The 18590-nt window shown below is 39.1% G+C and overlaps 2 protein-coding genes across 2 annotated transcripts in view; both read left to right on the top strand.

Moving 5' to 3' along the window:
- Window positions 1–1752, top strand: part of LOC113037939 (midasin-like) — a 3301-nt gene extending 1549 nt beyond the window's left edge. The window contains exon 6 of the mRNA XM_026195253.1: window positions 1627–1752. Coding sequence (XP_026051038.1) covers window positions 1627–1752 — 126 coding nt within the window. The remainder of the gene's footprint in view (window positions 1–1626) is intronic.
- A 1248-nt stretch (window positions 1753–3000) lies between these two features.
- LOC113037754 (protein jagged-2-like) lies at window positions 3001–12753 on the top strand. The gene is made up of 10 exons (XM_026195105.1): window positions 3001–3140; window positions 5089–5205; window positions 5361–5388; window positions 6070–6155; window positions 6518–6631; window positions 7159–7274; window positions 7371–7622; window positions 8264–8395; window positions 9554–9704; window positions 10699–12753. The coding sequence occupies exons 1-10, from the start codon at window positions 3017–3019 to the stop codon at window positions 11196–11198; spliced, it is 1620 nt and encodes a 539-aa protein (XP_026050890.1). The 5' UTR covers window positions 3001–3016; the 3' UTR covers window positions 11199–12753.
- Window positions 12754–18590: the final 5837 nt, after the last annotated feature.

The raw sequence follows: 18590 nt of genomic DNA, 5'->3' as shown, positions 1-18590 counted from the left end.
GCCTGGCGTGCCATGAGCTCAGATTAAACCATATACCGTCTGCAGTCTCTTGGAGAAGTGAGACTATACTAGGGAACTTTTGATCTGGTGGAGCTGTTTTCAGTGCAGGTGCACATGAGGCTACATATAAAGCTTTGGTACAATATTGACATCTAAATATGCCCTTATATGGGATCAGATTTGTTTAAAGAACCTAAATCAACTAATCATATATAAAATCTGTGACATACTACTTCTAGACGCAGTAAAATTCTCAAACAACTGTATAAAATCTTCTGAGATCTGTTTTAGTTTTAGATCTGAGATCTAGTACGCTTCAGATGCACCATTTTAAAATTATATGAACCGGTTTTGACTACCAACATACCACTGTATAAAACACATCCAACTTGGTTTTCTTCTTCGTATATAGTACAGATGCTTGATTATCTCTTACATGTGTCCGCTCTAGCAGTTTAAATGTATCTTGATAAAGTCTGATTTGAAGACGGTCCGTTTACATAACTGACTGTGAATACGTTTGCAGGCGTTCAGCTCCAGTATATACATAATAATACATATACATATATACATGCCATTATATCCCTAATAAAAATTGAGCAGTCTTAGAGCTCGGGAGAAAGGGATAAATAGTATGAACTAACACCTTAAATGGCACTGGTATATAGGTGTACGTTGTTTCATTTCAACAAAGGTTCGATCTCCCTGGAAGCCATCTTGTAAAAAAAAAGAAAAAATATGGGAAGTTGGAATTTGAAGGGGTAAAGCTGCAGAAACTTACAACATACACGTGATTGGACAGGTGTTATGTAGTGAGTTTTTATTTATTTTTTATGTTTTCGAATAATAATATCTTATGCTAACCAAAGTCAGCAATTAATATATTGATCATAAATACAGTAAAACTTATTAATATTGTGAAGTGTTCATTTAAAATAAACTTTATTTAAGTGTTCACTAAAATAATATTATTGTTATTTGTATTTGTCAATTTTAAATTGGTGATTAGTAAAATAAATAATTAATAATAATAATAAAACTTTTGGCCCATAGATAATTTGACACAGCATACTAAAATGTGTAAAATATGTATATTATTTTTGTGTATATATAATGTGTGTGTTTAAATAGTTTTAGTATTCATAGTAATTATTATTGATTTACTAATTTTATAATTAAGCTCATATGAAATAATTAGATGGCATGTTTGAAAATCATTGGTCATAACAGAGCCATTTAAAGATTTTTTTGTTACAATTTATATAAAATTATGTAGCGTTTATATTTAATATGTTAACATATTAAAAGAATATACTAAGAGTTATGAGTTTCTGTGTGAACGATTGCATTAATTTCTAAGAATATTTACCAGAACAAGGTCAAGTCAAGGTAGAAGTAGAACTAGATGTGCAAAAGTGTTTCACGTCCTAGTTAAATATGTTCTGTAAGAGCGGAAGGAAGTCTAAATTTAGCTGCACAGTTTGTTGTGATTGGTCTTTCGTGTGAGTGTAATGGTGCTGTCTCCTTTAGCTGTAGGCTTATGGAAGCCGTCTACAGCTTAGCTGACTGTTTATCACTATGGTTTAAGAAGACCGGTCTAACTCAAGATCCCGGTCTCATTTGAAGGTGGAGAGTTTGTCTCACCCAAACACCTGTGAACCGAACCCCTGTCAGAACAAGGCGTTGTGCTACAGCCTGCCGGGTGACTTCTACTGCGCCTGTCCTGAAGAACTACGAGGGCAAGACCTGTGAAAATCGCGAAGGGACCACTGCAGGACAACCCTTGCCAAGGTACTGCCCTTCCTGTTCTGCTGCTGACCGAGATGAAATAGTTAAAGATGACCTATTTCTGTACTATAGTGCACAATAGTCCAGCTTAGCAGCCATCTGATCTTTATTCTCACTTGTCTTGTTCTCTCATTTCCAGTCATTGACAGCTGTAACGATTGCTGTGGCGAGTAACAGCTCAGATGGGGGTGTGAGACACATCAACTCTAATGTGTGTGGTCCTCGTGGCCGCTGTATCAGCCAGCCGGGCGGCAACTTCACCTTGCACCTGTGACCGCGGCTTTACAGGAACATACTGCCACGGAGAGTGAAGTCATCTTTACTGTTTAACCATTTTTCCTTTTTTAATCATATTCAATCCTGATGCCTGTTCATTCTTGTTTGTTTGCCTTTCCAGTTATTTTAGTTTATCCTTATAAAAAAGATGGGTTATTGACATTACATTTGAAGCAATTTTAGCAGATTCTTGTGCTGTATAACAATTTTAAGCCAAACTTTTCAATTTTTTACAACTAGCATCCCCCATCGAAATTGAAAATTAAGACAAATGTTCGTGTAATTTTTATTGGTAGTCATAATTGATTTAATAATTGTATTCCTTAGTTGCATAGTATATTTGAAAACATATTTGTCATAATTGGCCACAAACCCAACTAAGCTAAAAAAAAAAAAAAAAAAAAAGAAAAAAAATCCCACCTGACCATCTTGTATAAAGTTTCACATGAATCGATCTGGTTTATGTGGTTTTTAAACCCCATTGTCTATGTATATTTTGTTAAAAAATGTTGACGTTCATGGAGGTTTTTTAAATCGACTATCCAGATGTAAACGACTGCGTGAGTATAATCCGTGTCGAAACGGAGGCACCTGCATCGACGGGATCAGCTCTTTCCAGTGCTTCTGTCCGGACGGCTGGGAAGGAGACCTCTGCGACCTCAGTGAGTATCCATCTTCATCTTCCTCATCATCTTGATCCTGTTTACATTCCAGTATCTTACCTTCTTCACTTGTGTTTCTGCACTCAGATGTGAACGAGTGCAGTCGGACTCCCTGTAAGAATGGCGGCCACTGTGTGGATCTGGTCAATGACTTCTACTGTGAATGTGCCAATGGCTGGAAAGGAAAGACCTGTCATTCACTGTGAGTTACCCTCTCTGTGTTTTATTATCCTCTTTTCCTATTATGTAGTTTAACTGCATATGTCAACTGACTTTAAATATTTGAAACCATGTCTTTAGGTGAAAGTCAGTGTGATGCCACCACATGCAGTAATGGAGGGACCTGCTATGACCACGGAGACACTTTCCGCTGCGCCTGCCCTCCTGGATGGGGAGGAAGTACATGCAATACAGGTGGAGTAGACCTCTGTGAAAGTCCAGTTTTCATACTCTCATTATTCACAGTTGGGTTTCTTAGACATTTTGAACCAAAAACATAAGCTCAAACTCCCATAACTTACATGAAGCATTATAAATTATACAATCAGATCAGTCCCTCTCATCACTCTCAGTCAGTTTTGGCAATCCTGCATTCTCAAAGCTCATTATACACACTGTATAGTCCGTTTTTTTATTGTATTGTGGCTGCTGATTTAATTTATATTATATATATGGGGGCAGTCATGGCCTAATGGATAGAGGGTTAGACTTGTAACACGGAAGGTTGCAGGTGCTCTCTCCACCTTCCAATACCACGACTGAGGTGAGACCTTTGAGGCAAGACACCCGCAACCCCAACTTCACTTCACTTCCACTTTTTCACTTTCACTTATATAAATGGTCTTTCACTTGGTAACAGTTTATTTTAAGGTGTCCTTGTTACAATAACAATGAATTATGCATAATTACATGCAAGTAACCTTAGGTCCTTCAAAGTATCTTGGAGAGGTGAGGTGTCCAAGTCACAGCATCTAACTACTGAGATGCCTCAGGGCTCCGTTCTTGGACCACTTCTCTTCTCTGTCTCCATGGCATCATTAGGTTCTGTCATTCAGAAACATGGCTTTTCATACCACTGCAATGCTGATGACACTCAACTCTACCTCTCATTCCATCCCGATGACCTGACGGTAGCTATTCGCATCTCAGCTTGTCTAACAAACATTTCTTGCTGGATGATGAACCATCACCTTCAACTCAACCTTGCCAAGAAAGAACTGCTTCCAAAAGATTCCAGCAAACCCATCGTTTCATCACATTTTCACCATCCAGTTAGGCACATCAGCCATAACAGCTAGAAGCCTTGGAGTTATGATTGATGATCAGCTGACTTTCTCAGACCACATTGCTAAAACTATCCGATCCTGCAGATTTGCTTTATTCAACATTGAGAAGATCAGGTTCTTTCTTTCGGAACATTCTGTAAAACTCCTTGTTCAAGCTCTTGTTCTGTCGAGGCTTGACTATTGCAATGCTCTCTTGGCAGGTCTTCCAACTAGTTCTATAAAACCCTTACAATTAATCCAGAATGCGGCAGCAAGACAAATTTTTAATGAGCCAAAAGAATACACGTCACACCTCTGTTTATTAATTTGCACTGGCTACCAATAGCTGCTCGCATAAATTCAAGGCATTGATGTTTGCCTACAAAACTACCACTGGCTCGGCACCCATTTACCTAAATTTGTTACTTCAGACTTATGTGCCGTCTAGAAGCTTGCGTTATGCAAGTGAACGTCGCTTGATTGTGCCGTCCCAAAGAAGCACAAAGTCTCTTTTACAGACTTTAAAATTAAATGTTCCCTCCTGGTGGAATGACCTCCCAACTCAATCCGAGCAGCTGAGTCCTTAGCCATCTTCAAAACCCATCTCTTACATCTTTATTTGACCCTCTAACTTTAACACTCACTATTCTAATTCTTTTTTTTTTTTTAAATCGAACTACCTTTCTAATCTTTTTGTATTCTATTTTCTTTTAATTTAGTTAAATTTTTTAACTTTAATTTTTCATTCTATCTTTTTATTTATTATATTATTTAAAAGCCCATGCTACGTGTACTGTGTTAACCTAACTGAGACTTGTTACAGCACTTATATATCATTGATCTTTTTGTTGTTTTTGATTGCTTCCACTGTCCTCATTTGTAAGTCGCTTTGGATAAAAGCGTCTGCTAAATGAATAAATGTAAATGTAAGGAACCCTAAGCCAAACCCTAATCCTAGTTTGTTTAGTAACATATCCTGACAGTTTCTTCAGACCCCCTAGCTTTTGGCCCCTGGAAGACACTAATTTATTACAGACTAGTCTACAGAATCACTTGCTAACTTGCTGTAACTTTTCCATTTCGTCTTTCTACTTCAGCAAAGAACAGTACTTGTGCGTCCAGCCCCTGCCTGAATGGAGGAACATGCGTGGGTGGTGGTGACACGTTCACCTGCATCTGTAAAGATGGCTGGGAGGGGCCCACCTGTGCTCAGAGTGAGTGAATTCCGCCATTCATAATTTAGCTGCCAGTGCATGTCTGCATACCACTGAAAGCAAACATCAAAATCCACAAAAGTGTTAAATTACATATGATAGATGCGCAAATGTCTCGTATTGACTCCCTCTTCCTCTCTTTTGATTCCTCACAGACATCAACGACTGCAACCCTCACCCCTGGTAAGAAGACCTATGTGGCTCTGCAATTGTCCCCCATTCTTATTTACTCTATTCTGCCCCGGGACACTGGTAGATCTGTTGTGCCCCCTGTTTGGGGCGACCCTCCCTTTCCCTGTTCAACATAGACGGCTAGGAATAACCCTTCTAATGTGGCTTTCTGCCCTATTCCACCCTGTTGTTCCTGCCCCGCTAACCCCTATTCTCTGCGAGCGGATGCACCGAGGGGAAGGGTTCGAGGGGGGATGCTGGTTGTAAAGACTGGAGAAGATGTCCCTAAATCACCCCTAAATCCGACAGCTCAGGAGACCCTGGGCTGGTTTTAATGGGGACCACAATGGAGCTGATCGCCGTAAAAGAGCACCCCCAGCAGTGAAGGGAGGAGGGGAAGGACAGGCTTTTTTTCTCCCAGCCTGCTCTGTCCTCCTGCCTTTTTTCATCACTGACCTGGGAGCAAGGGATTTGGGAGGTGGGGCGGGAGTAGGGGGTGGGGATCCCAGCAAGGAGCCACTGTGGGGATTTGCATCTGAAAGGTCCCACATCCCTCTTCGTCCATCTCTCTTTCACTCTACTCTTCCCCCTTCTTCCACTTCTATGCATGTATATTTGAAGTATTATGTCAATCACTGGGGCGAAGGTGTCTCTTTGGCCTGATAACCTCATTGTCCTTGCGTCTCCTTGCAGCTACAATGGAGGAATCTGCGTGGACGGGGTGAACTGGTTCCGCTGTGAATGCGCCCCTGGATTCGCTGGACCAGACTGTCGAATCAGTGAGTATCTCGAGGAGGAAAGAATAGGGATGTATAGAAAGGGGGTGTTGGTGGATTACCAAGCATCCCGTGGCCTTTGACCTCCTCAGGGGTCAAAGGTTAGCCATGGATCACAAACAGACAGAGGAGATAAATTATTCAACCAGTGAAAAAATTCCTCTCCTTGTGTCTCTTGTGTCCATTGATGGCTCTGACTTACTTTTTAAGGATTCCATGCATTTCCCCGGCCTCATTTTCTGTGGTGCAGCCATGGGAACGCCATCAATCTTGACACTTTATGTATTGATTTCAAATCACAGTTTAAGCTTTTCCCTGGTCAGTAGGCGTACTGATGCTGATGCATGTTCTTTCTGCTTCACCAGACATTGATGAGTGCCAGTCGTCACCCTGTGCATACGGTGCCACCTGTGTGGATGAGATCAATGGCTTCCGATGTGTTTGCCCACTCGGTCGCACCGGATCTCAATGCCAAGAGTGTAAGAGTTATCGTTTAATCATTAAGACAGTCAATCTCTTTTTAACTCTCAGCTTGCTGATATTGAGAATTGGAACTTGAAGACCCTATAAAATCATGTGCTTTACTTAGTGAGAGCCTCAAAAATTTCTGAATGGTTTATTTACTTCACAGCCATGAGCATTATTTCTACATGTTAGTCGGAAGCAGGTGAGACATTCTGTCTCTAGAGAGCATTTGATTGGACAACAATCACTCTAGTGCAGGATAAGTCTTTTTTTCTGGAAAATAAACACTGTATATGTTATCATATGGTGATTTGCCACCCTAGCATATAGATGAGCTAAAAGCGAATAGATGTGGATCAAAAGCCTCTAAACAGGAATTCTGGTTCCTAAGGAGTGAACAACATGAAAGGCAGACGACATCGTTCGTAGGAGCATTGGCCTGGCATCATGTGACTTAAATCATTCCAGACAGGAAGGGGATCTGCTCCTAAATTAGAATTGGCCCCAGTCTTACGGTGTTTGTGTTTGTGTTGTGCCGCAGTCATTGGCATTGGGAAGACGTGTCACTATGCTGGACTTCAGTTCCCGCATGGCAGCCGTTGGGAGGAAGAATGCAACACTTGTCAATGTGTCAATGGCAAAGTGGAGTGTACCAAGGTAAGTGTCTGAATGTCAAAGCATGCCAAAAACAAGTCTTTTTTTCTCTTTTTATTTCTAGAACTAAACTGATGTGATCATGACACTTTTTCTCAGGTGGTGTGTGGCCGGCAGCCGTGCCTGTTGCCAGGGACGCCTGGGAGAGAGCTTCACTCCTGTTCAGGAGGTCGTGAATGCCTGGAGCACAACTTCCTGACGTGCCTCTGCCCCCCTTGTCACCAGTGGGGGTTTTGTTCAAGCCCTGATTCCACCCCAATCATCCAAACAAAATGTGAGCCCAACTCAGTCTATCTGGACAAGAGCTGTGCTCGCATCACCCTAATATTCAACAGGGACAAATTACCCACAGTAAGTATTCACCTTAAAGTAGAGGTTTTCTTCCATTACACAAAAACCCTGTCGTGTTACCATGGCAAAACTATGGTAATACCATACCATTGCCATAGTCTATGAGATACATTTTAAAAAAACATGGTATTACAAGCTACCATAGATTTACTGTAGATTTTATTGAATAAATGCCTCCTTGGTGAGTATAAGAAAAGTAAAAAATCATACCGACTTCTTATTCTGAATAGTATTGTTTCCAGACAATCATGGTATTACCAGGGTAACGTGAACACAAAGACATAGCAGTAACTTTACCTTAATATTACCATAGCCTTATTATTTTTATTTCTGAAAAATATCATAATACCATAGTACTTTGGTATTATAGTTGTCCAAATATGTCTAAAAGTTCCAGAAAATATTATATCATTAGGGTACCATGTTCACAAAGCAATGGTGTTAATGTGATACTTTGGTATTTTCAGTAATCTGTCTGTGCCCAAAAATGTTATATTACCAGGCCACCATGTCCAAAATCACATGGTAATGTTATATGGTACCATACCTTTTTTAATCCTTCTAACGTGCTGTAATTACAATATAATCCCCAATTGTGTTTTTTCTGAAACATTCCTCTAATAATGCACTGTATCTTCCAGGGAACGACTGTGGAGAACGTCTGCTCAGAGCTGAGGTATATGCCTGCCACACGGAACCTGGCCAAAGATCACACGCTGTTGGTTCTCTGTGACCTCTCCTACAAAAACCAAGATGCAGTAGAGGTGGCCATCGTAAGTACATTTTGAAGACCCTAAGGAGAGCTTTCTGCGCCTGCACATTTTAAATTCATGAGTCCTTTGCACGCCTGTACCATTTACACAGCAGTGTTGTGTGGGCCCCTAAGATCTATTATCAGTGGAATAGAAAGTCAAAACCATGGGGGTCCTGGAAACTCATTGCACAGATCTGTTAATGGATGCAAATTTGATTTCCTTACCGAGTCGAGCACAGTTTAGACGCCCAGAGCAATGTCAACCGGCCTCCTCTTCAAACCAGCCCATTATGTTGTAATGAGATTCAGTTGACTGACCAGCAGCGGGCTGTACTGCATTGCAGCATTCCCTCCACCCACACGGAGAGCGCTGGAACCGGGCGCTGGAAACATAGCCTGAAGATATACACTTTTGTCTTTAGACAATGAAATGTTGCACAACCAAATAATCTTGAAATAATCCTTGAAATAACATAAAAAAAGACATACTTGGGTAATGACATGAAAATGAATATCTCTGTGCTGCCAGGCAAGTTTTGTGTAATTTGAAGCGGCGTTTCCTGCGTTCAATTAAACATTTTGCCTTACGGAGGTAACTTACAAATAGTGGTTACCTACCAAGGCATCCTTTATTCTCGATCAGATTACACTAAATCCCTGCAGTGTTGTAACAAGTCACTAACTGAAGGGCCGTGTTTAACTGGCCTGACTCATTAAAATGGAACTTTGAACAGCTGCAGGTTTTTGCGTGTTGAAAACAGAATAGAGTTGAAACGAATGAGTCTACTGCTATATAGATAAAGATTGCTCTCATTTAGTTATTTTATTCTGTGTATTGTTTGTCATAGATCGATTACACGTCTCTTTTTGTTCTTGTATTAAAATGTTCATTTTTGGGGGGTCTGTAACCTAATACAATGCAATAATTTAAGTTGTGGTGTGGTATAACCATCCATTGGTTCCACTGGTTCGACCACAACCAAATATTTTGGTTTAAAGAAATAAACTTGAATGTAGAAGATCAGCAAAAACAGGATAGTTAAGTCTCATCGCGGCAACACCCCAAAACCTCACACTTACAGTAAATAATTATAGATCGTTCATTTGTAAGTGGTTTTACTTGGAATCTTTGGAATGCAATCTAATATATTTTAAATCCCTGCTATTTCTCCTGCAGTCATTCCAGCAGGACGAGCAGCCGAACCACAGTCAGATCCAGGAGGCTGCTAGTACCATAGTCAGCACGCTGTCCAAGCGGCACAACAGCACCGTCATGCTTGCCGTCATCGAGGTCAAAGTGGAAATGCAAGTGGTTTCACAGCCAGTGGGTGAGTAGAGCAGGGGCCAACTAGCCTCAAGGCTAAAGCTTTGGAAGTCAATTCCCCGTCTCCACCAATTAGTGCAGCTTAAATGTCTTTGTGAGTCACAGGAGGAAGGGTACTGAGAGGATCCAGAAGTTGTGGGCAGGAGGCCATAAACCTGTGTGACAGTCATTTAACTCCTCCACAGTCATCTGTCACGCCACAGCAATACATTAACGAGAATGATGGGACAAACTTAATGATTTTTTTGGTTAAGGAAATTATAAATGTGTAAAAAAAAAAAATATATATATATATATATATATATATATATATATATATATATATATATATATATATATATATATATATATATAAATATAGATAAAAAAGTGCCTTCTGAATCTTAAAAAAAATGTTTTAGAGTGTATATTATATTTATTATTGTGAATACAAAATGGTGTGTTTATTATATAATATTATATTATGTTGCTTAAATATATGTGTGTGTACAGTGTATATTTATATATAAATACACACAAGTACAGTATATATTTAGAAAATATTTACATGTATATATTTATATTAGTATAATTTATATAAAAATATATATAATATATAAACGACATGTTTTTTCTGAAATATATACATGCTTGTGTATTTATATGCATAATAAATATATACAATGCAAACACATTATGTAAACAAAGTATTTTATTTTGGAATGTGATATAATCATATGACATCTCTAATATGTATATCATATATTTGCACCATTTTATGTTATTAATATATACACACTATTTTGTCTCGAATAATATATTTAAACAATTTGGTGGAATGAGTGTCCACAATTAAATATCAAATGCTGGCCAATCAAAATATCCACTAATGACCTTCACTGATAAATTCGGCCAATAACCAATACATGTTTTTTTCATCATACATGCCTTTTTGTTAATTATTTTTTGGCATGAATCCTAGATTTGCGATTTTCTGACTCTATTCTCTTTCCATGCAGACTACCTGGTGCCAGTGTTGTGCGTCGTCCTGTGCATACTCTGGGTCTTCTGCGTCATTGTCTGCGTGTGGTGGACCCGTAAACGGCGAAAAGAGCGCGAGAGGCGGGAGCGCGTGCCTGTGGAGGAGAGCGTCAACAACCAGTGGGAACCCCTGAGGCCTGTGACACGGCCACAGCACAAGGACAACCGGGACGCACAGTACGAGCGCACCAAGCTCATGGGCTCCCCAGATCGGACCTGCACAAGCGGGGAGGACGAGGAGGAGATGGAGGAGGAAGAGCTGGAGCTGGTGGAAGAGGAGGGCAAGTTCCCCATCCAAAAGTACTCTAAACCTGCAGCGCGGGCCAAGAACGGGCTGATCTGCACCATGCGGAGCAGCGGCAGCAGCAGCCCTTCCCTCAAAGCACCCTACTGGACAGGCTTCAGCCCAAAGGACAACAACTGTAAAAATGTCAATAACGCCAGCACCGGCCAAGAGCACAAAGAACACTGCGTATGAGCTCCGACGAGCAGGACAAGGAGACCAAGGCCATCTCAGAAACAAAGACTGAGTTTTCCCCATGTGTTATTTTTATTTTTGACTTCTTTTGAGGCTGATAAAGTGGCAAATTTCTTTCGTTCCCTTTTTTATGTACAGAGAAAGCAAATTCTCTTTCTTTATAAGGAGGCGGTGAGAAGCCTAGCTTTGTTTTCGGAGTGAAAAAAAAACTGCTGGATTAGGAGCAGGACTAAGGAACTCGTGAGAGAAACCGTATAAAGACTTTTACGTTGTTGTTTACAAATGGTTGTGCTTTTGGTTTTGTTTCGAGTGGCCCAATTTCGGTTCAGCCCACGTGCGGGGGCGGAGGACGCTGTCTTCGGGGGATCCCCCTTCAACCGTTCATCTGTTCTCCTTCCACGCCTGCCTTACGAGCTCGTCGTCCATGAGGAGGGCTACAGTGCCTATAAAGTGGCCTTGTTTTTTTTTCTGTCCTTTGTCGTCTTGGCTGAACGCTCCTTAAAAAAACGGATTGCAGTATTTTGAGTCGGTCGCAAGTGCCTTCGGACAAGCCCCTCGGTTTCAGGGTCCCCTGACCCGATAGTTCACGACTAAGAGGAGAGGCTGGTCTTAAGAGCAGCTCCCATATCACCATCAAGGTATTCAACAAAGACAAGAGATCTGTAAATATGTGTATATAATAAAGGAGTCGCTGTGTATATTTGAATTTAGTAACTTAAGCAACTTTTTTTTTTTAATTATAATTATGATTTAAATATTATGATAATCATTTCTTTTTGTTTTTTTGTTTTTTTTACACCATTCCTTTTATTTATGCCAGCTGATATGGCAGGTTTTTGTAAGATGTATACAGCGTCCCACAGTCAGAACAAAAATATAATCCGAGATCATCCTCTTATGTTGTTGGTTTTGTTTTCTCTGGACATCTATACGATCGTGTGCTGTACTGTGGCGTGTGTGTTCGCCTCCTTAAAGACCCCTATTCCCTTTCCACACCTGTCCTTTCTTGCTGATCAAAAAACCATGCTGCTTGTTTCTTGTAAAGATGCTGATATGTCAAGATGATGTTTTCTCCTCGTTTGTTTGTTTGTTCGGTTGGCCCGAAACTTCATGAAGGGAACAATAATGTTGTCAAGCATTTGTACTTGAGGTACCAGCTCAAAGAAATGGATAACCTCGGAAACACCTGGCTATGATTTGGTTTCTTTCATCATGATGTAAAAATATTTTGATTTTGGCTTATGGGAAGATGAGAAACGTTTAAAACTGTTCCTGAAAAAAACTGGTTCACAATCAAATGCAAGTAAACACACATATAAATAAGCAAGTTAAGCTCAATGTCCGTTATGGAAGGGAGCTGGAGGAGAGTTTTTTTTGCTTTGCTTTGTTTTTTAAGCTGTAATTTTATTATTATTATTATTATTATATATTTTATTTTTTTTTTTGTACAGAAGAATTGCTCTGAAAAGAAGTTATTTGGTTCATTTAGTGGAATTTATGTTTGTTCTTAGAAATAAATCCAACTATTTATTAAAGCATTTTATAACGATGTGCTCAAGAAAACCGCTGTGTGCTGGTATTTAGTACTAAAGGCGCTGGTCTGTGTGTGTGTGTGTGGTAAGTCTTTTCATCATATCGTATTACCGATAAAACAAAATAATCCCCCTTCCTCTGCCAGGGGTGAGGACGACTCTGGATCGATACAGGAACTTGTGCTTCCAGTCAAGATGCTACAGACAGGAAGCAGCCAATGGTAACCGCTCTCCTGTTCTCGGCTGACTGCTGGCTGGCCAATGGACAATGGGTTTCTCGTGGCTTCATCTGGTGTGAATGTTTTATGATGATGCAGTGAGTTTGTTATGGTTTTCTTCCATATGCAATGGGCTCTAATGGGACAGAAGCCTGGAGTCATGTTTCACATCACTCTCAATACTGTAGTGTTGGGTTTAGGTGTCTCTGGTGGTGTAATTGTACTTGGGTTGTAGAAGTAAAAGTACTTTTGTGAGATCAGAAAAACCCGAAGAAGAAGAGTAGACCAGCGCTGTTGGAAGCCATAACAATGGCTGGTTTAGTAAATGTTTTAATGGTAAATTGCCTAAATGAAATAAATTAGCAACCTTATTGCATCTGTTCTTAGATGTTGTTTGAAAAGGATTGTATCAACAGTGCTTTAATATAGCATAAACGTCTTGTATTTTTGAATGAAAGTTATGCCACAAGAAGAAAAAAAAAAGATCAGATCTCTTGACCTGATGATGTAAAGTTTTACTGTAGTCTTTAATATATGATACATTATAAAAACATTACACAGTTTGCTTTAATCACAATTATGAGAATATATGGATTATTTTAAACCATTTAACTCCTTTGAATTTATATTGCATATATATATATATATATATTTCATTTTGATATGTATTCAAACCAAAACTGCGAATAAATTCCTCTTATATGTTCATCTGTTAGCCTTTTGAAACTATTATATCTTTACTGATTGATTGCAAAGAAAAAAATAGCACTGTAAATACAAACAACAAAATGAAAGAAAAAAAAATTACAGTATGCTCAAATTCATTAAGAATTTAAAAAGCTAAGCAAAATGTTAAGAAACGTGTCCTTGTTAAAAATACATTTGCAATGCAAAATAAAGATAAGACATGAAAAGTTAATGAGCATTGTTACTTCCAGAAAACAGATAGATAATTTAAATTCTACCAAAGGGAGTGATTGCATTGATGCAAGAAAATAAGCAATACATTTCATTTCTTCCTCTAAAAGTTGGAAACATCAGCAGAAGTTTAGATTTGGGTGTCAGCTGGGATTATATCATGGGGGATCTACATGTGTGATCGAGTCTATAAAGTTGCCCCATATCTCCCTGCACAAGATGGCTGCATGTGGCTGAAAGCTGATACTGGATTCCTGAAGTGTTTCTCAGCAGTCAAGGACGTCTTGACCCGCACACATTTACAAACATTCTGTGCCTGTCATGACCCAAATGAAAGGTACTGCATGTCTGTCTCATTCAGCCGTCAGTCTGATGTTAGGCATTCAAGAGAAACTCCTTCCAATCTTCTTGCATTTGGCCTATTTGACTGAATAAAGTGCATCTCCTTTATGGCAATATGACAGCATCCTACAAGATCTTTTTTCTAAATGTGCTGAATCAAGAAACTGAGAAAGTCAAACCGTATGGGTTGACTTGTGGTTTTGTTGAGCCTTTAAGGAGATGACAGAGTTGATCTAAAAAACTGAAACATTTGGCTTTACAGAATTAGGGAATAGTATGGTGGCCAATTTAAAGTCTATGCCTCCAGTAATAATTCCTCTTGGCTCTTCATATCTTCCCTTTAGAAGAAAAAAAGGTTGTAATTGGTAACACTTGACAAATGCCAACATAGACTATTTACTTTTGCGACTGCCAACTCTTAGGCGCCCCACTGGAGACGAAGGATTATTCCTGTCTGGAATTCAAATGCTTCAGTTTTTAGTATTCAGTCTAATAATTTATGCAGGTGGATTTGATTTAAACATTTCTTTTGTTCTTTGCTCCCTTTCTAGAGGATCCACATTTCAACTGCCAGTCAGCTCTGCCGGAAATTGTGTATATATATATATATATATATATATATATATATATATATATATATATATATATATATATATATATTATTGTTATTATTATAATTCCAGTTTTAATTAGTACATTTTAATTTAATTTTAGTATTTTTAATTATAACTTTTATAATATGTTTGAGGATTATTTTAATCAGTTTTAGTAATTTAAGTACTTGAACTTAAACTTGTGTCATTTAGTTGACAGGCCAATATTTCTTTAAAAAGTAAAAAAAAAAGTTAAAAAAAAAAGTCTAATATTGGTATTTCTATTATATTTCTGCTGCATTTAATTTACAGAAAATTATTTTAAATCGTTTTATAGTAAGTTAACAATGACAATTGCAGAATATAAGCAAGTCTACTAGTTTCGTATACCTCTGCATATGTCATTTTTGTTTCTATCTTTTTTTGTTTCTATTTTCATTTCTGTTTTGTTGTAATCAACATTTTTAGGTCAATCATTTAATGGCTTCCCATCATTTTTTATTATATCACATCTTTCACATTGCTTCATATGATTGTAGTTCATTCCCTTATTAAAGATATGTGCAGTTATGTCCAAATTGTATATAGTTTTTAAATTATTTTTTGTTTGTAATGTTGCAGTTCACCTCAGAACTTGTCAGTTTAGGTCATGTCTATTGATTTTTTTTTTTTCTTTTTTTTTTTATCCTTAGCATGAGGAAAATACTGCCAAATACTAGACTCACAATTGGCAATCACTGTTGCTCAATATCCAGCTGTCATCGTCATCCATTGATGGACAGAATCATTTGCTCGTTTTCTGTCTGGTGGGTCAGATCATTATAATTCGATTAAAGGTTGTCACTCATCCTGCTACGGCTTTGGCCTTTAGAAGAATGAGATAGGAATGTCAAAGCAGTGAGGTCATTTCAACATATCCCAGGGGAGCAGAAAATGCTCATCACACTGATGTACGGATGCAGATCGCATACACCATTCCCACCAGCGATAGACACTCTCTTTATATCCACGCACAGGCAGGATATGAGGAATACTCATGCATTTGTTGGTGGGATAAAATTTACCAGAATTGCATAACATGCTTTATACATTTTAATGGCTTTCCTCACAGCGTTTGTGACCTGTGGCAGAGCTGGCGGGGCTCAACACACAAGTGCACGTGTTCTGGCCTGAAGCCAGTGGTGGTGATTAACCAAACAGGAGTAAATGGGGGTTGGGTTGTGCACCAAGATGCTGTTTGCACCTCTTTTGGATATGAACAGTAATGTTGCAATAGTTTTTTTCAAGTAAGTAGTGTTGATTGACACCAAATTGCAGTATGCACTTCCTGTGGAAGTTCTAGTGATCTTGAATAAACCAAATCAGTAGCATTACTAGATATTTTATATAATTTATTGATTCCACATTAACTCCATCTAGATATGGGATGGAGCAGATGAACTCCACCCAGGGGCCTTTATTCCAGCAATGAGGCATGGATTATGCGGCAAGGTCTCAAGGGTAAGGCTTTGGCACACGATAAAGGTCATGAGCCCACATGCAAGCATCGCCCCCTCCATACAAGATCAAGAAATACTCCAATGGCAGGAACTGTCATCATACATCTGTGTTCAGATTCATCTAGTGCAGCTCAAGATGGCTGCGCTATGTACGTTGTTTTTCTGCTCCAATCCATACATCATTGGCTCAGTTTGCTCATGTCTCACATTATACTGCTGGGAAATTCATCATGCTGCCAAGGACCAGCTGAAATGTTATTGTTGTAGAAGAAGGTGAATTTAAAAAGGAAGAAGAGTGCAGGCCGAATGCCCTATCCTTGAGAACACGCTGAGTTGATCTGTTGACTTTGGGGTGGCTTTGCTTCCTCCAGCTCAAAGCCAGATCTTCCTATTTTCATAGTCAGCTGACATTCAAATAATGCTTTTCTCAGCTTGGATGGAATAACTGTTGACCACTGTCTTGGTGACCTAGAAACCAAAAAATCCCTGCTGATATCAAAGAGAGGGCCTTCCAAAATATACACATTCATACAGATTCACCTCTCAAATATCCACAGGCTTTGCTGCCCATGGACATCAAACAGACTTGAAAGAGACTTCCTGACCCTGATGGGACTCTTTCATTGTTCAAGTTCCCGTTCCTGATTCCCTTTTCTTCAGTTTTGTGTCTCTTTGCCAGAATTAAGAAATGTAGCTAACTAAATGTTAATACAAGGAACTCTATTTTAAAGTGGTACAAATATGTTTAATCCACCATTTTTTTTTAATCAGTCTGTAATTTTGTCAAATAATTGAATAAACGTGGGGGAAAAGATACTCAAGATACCCATTGCCCAGGATACTACAAAATAGGATACACTCTCAGAAATAAATTTATGAAAGCTGTCACTTTTGTACTTAAAGGGTCCAAATTGGTATCATCCAGCTTTTGTACCTTTTTTCTGAGAGTGTACATAAAACACTGATAATGAAATTGACCTTAGCAAACAAAGGAGTTGGTCATTTTATTCCTTTATTTTCCCCACCATAATTTCCAAAGAATGTAACTAAAAACTAAGTTGAAAGTACAAGAACTCCAAAGTGAAAGTTTTTTTTTCCCTCCACTTTAGTAAATGTGCTTATTTTTGAAGAAACACCCTTATAGGCCTATACTTTTTCCTATCTCCCTCTGGATCTTGTTTTTTGTAATATACTCCTGCCAGATGTAGTTCAATGAACAAATCTGATAGAATCATTTTGTAATATCACATTCCAATGTCAGTTCAGGCTTGTCTTGAGCACCCTCAACTCTAGTGTAACGTTACTTTTAAAAGAATGATTTCACATACTTGACGAAAGGTATGAAATCCACCAGGGGCAATGAATAAAATAAAATGTTGACCAGTGAGTACAGAGATGTCGTGTCTCAGTGCAATAACTGTCATAATCATAATCCTTCATTCTTTAACACCTTATTGTGCCGTGTCCATTAGAGTGGGCAGAACTCGCAGAGCATTATCTGCGTGGGGTGAATGAAGCCCAAGGAGTTGGTCACATGCCGCGGTAGGGTTGGGTCCTGTTGCTGCTCTGGACTGCAGATGTTGTATTTTTCCAACAGCTGCTTCTACAAAAGCTTGGGCGTGGTGGCCTTCATTTGAGTCGTGTCTGAAAAGGAACTTAGATCCACCAAACATTACTTTAGCCAGTTTTCCACAAGCCCAAACAGGAAATGGGCACTAATTCGTCATGTGTATTAGTTAAAAAGACTTGCTAGGGTTGTAATATAATTGAGATTTTTGGCAAAAGGGTGAGGAGGGACCTCCCCGTGAAGCTGCAGCTTGTTATGCAAAAGGTCAGGTTTGAACACGATAGACGTGGGCATGGCAGGAACAACTGGGGTTGGCAGGTCGCCATGTATGCTGGCACACTGCTCTGCTGGCTCGGATGCTGCTCTTTGATCCTTTGCACAACATGTGGAGCTGATGGTACCCAGAATTCCCCTGGGAATACTGTCTGCTGGTGGAAATATGGATTACAGAAATAAAAACACAGGCATGTAAGTAGCATTTGAATTTCAAAACAATCAATGCCAATAAAAAACTAAAATGATTTCCATGTTGAATTCTAAGTGGACTGCCAAAAAAATTCCAAAGTATAGTCATTGCCAGTCAGTGCTTTAAGTGGGCCAGTACGCACCGGTACTCAGTACAGCCACTTCCAAATATAGCTCTTGAGCGTACAGCCACCTCTCCGTGCGCCCAGAACGTGCTTGTAGCGTACCGGTACGCTCATTTGGACATCTGTTTTAATA

Source organism: Carassius auratus, chromosome 20, assembly GCF_003368295.1.
Source record: "Carassius auratus strain Wakin chromosome 20, ASM336829v1, whole genome shotgun sequence".
Taxonomy (NCBI): Eukaryota; Metazoa; Chordata; class Actinopteri; order Cypriniformes; family Cyprinidae; genus Carassius; species Carassius auratus.
This window is presented reverse-complemented; position numbering and strand designations above follow the sequence as displayed.

Excerpts from the sequence above, each read along its gene's own strand:
- LOC113037754 (XM_026195105.1), top strand. The coding sequence starts at position 3,017 with ATGTCTTTAGGTGAAAGTCAGTGTGATGCCACCACATGCAGTAATGGA. Across the intron at positions 3,141-5,088 it reads AGGAAGTACATGCAATACAG|CAAAGAACAGTACTTGTGCG; the intron begins GTGGAGTAGACC and ends TTTCTACTTCAG. Across the intron at positions 5,206-5,360 it reads GGGGCCCACCTGTGCTCAGA|ACATCAACGACTGCAACCCT; the intron begins GTGAGTGAATTC and ends GATTCCTCACAG.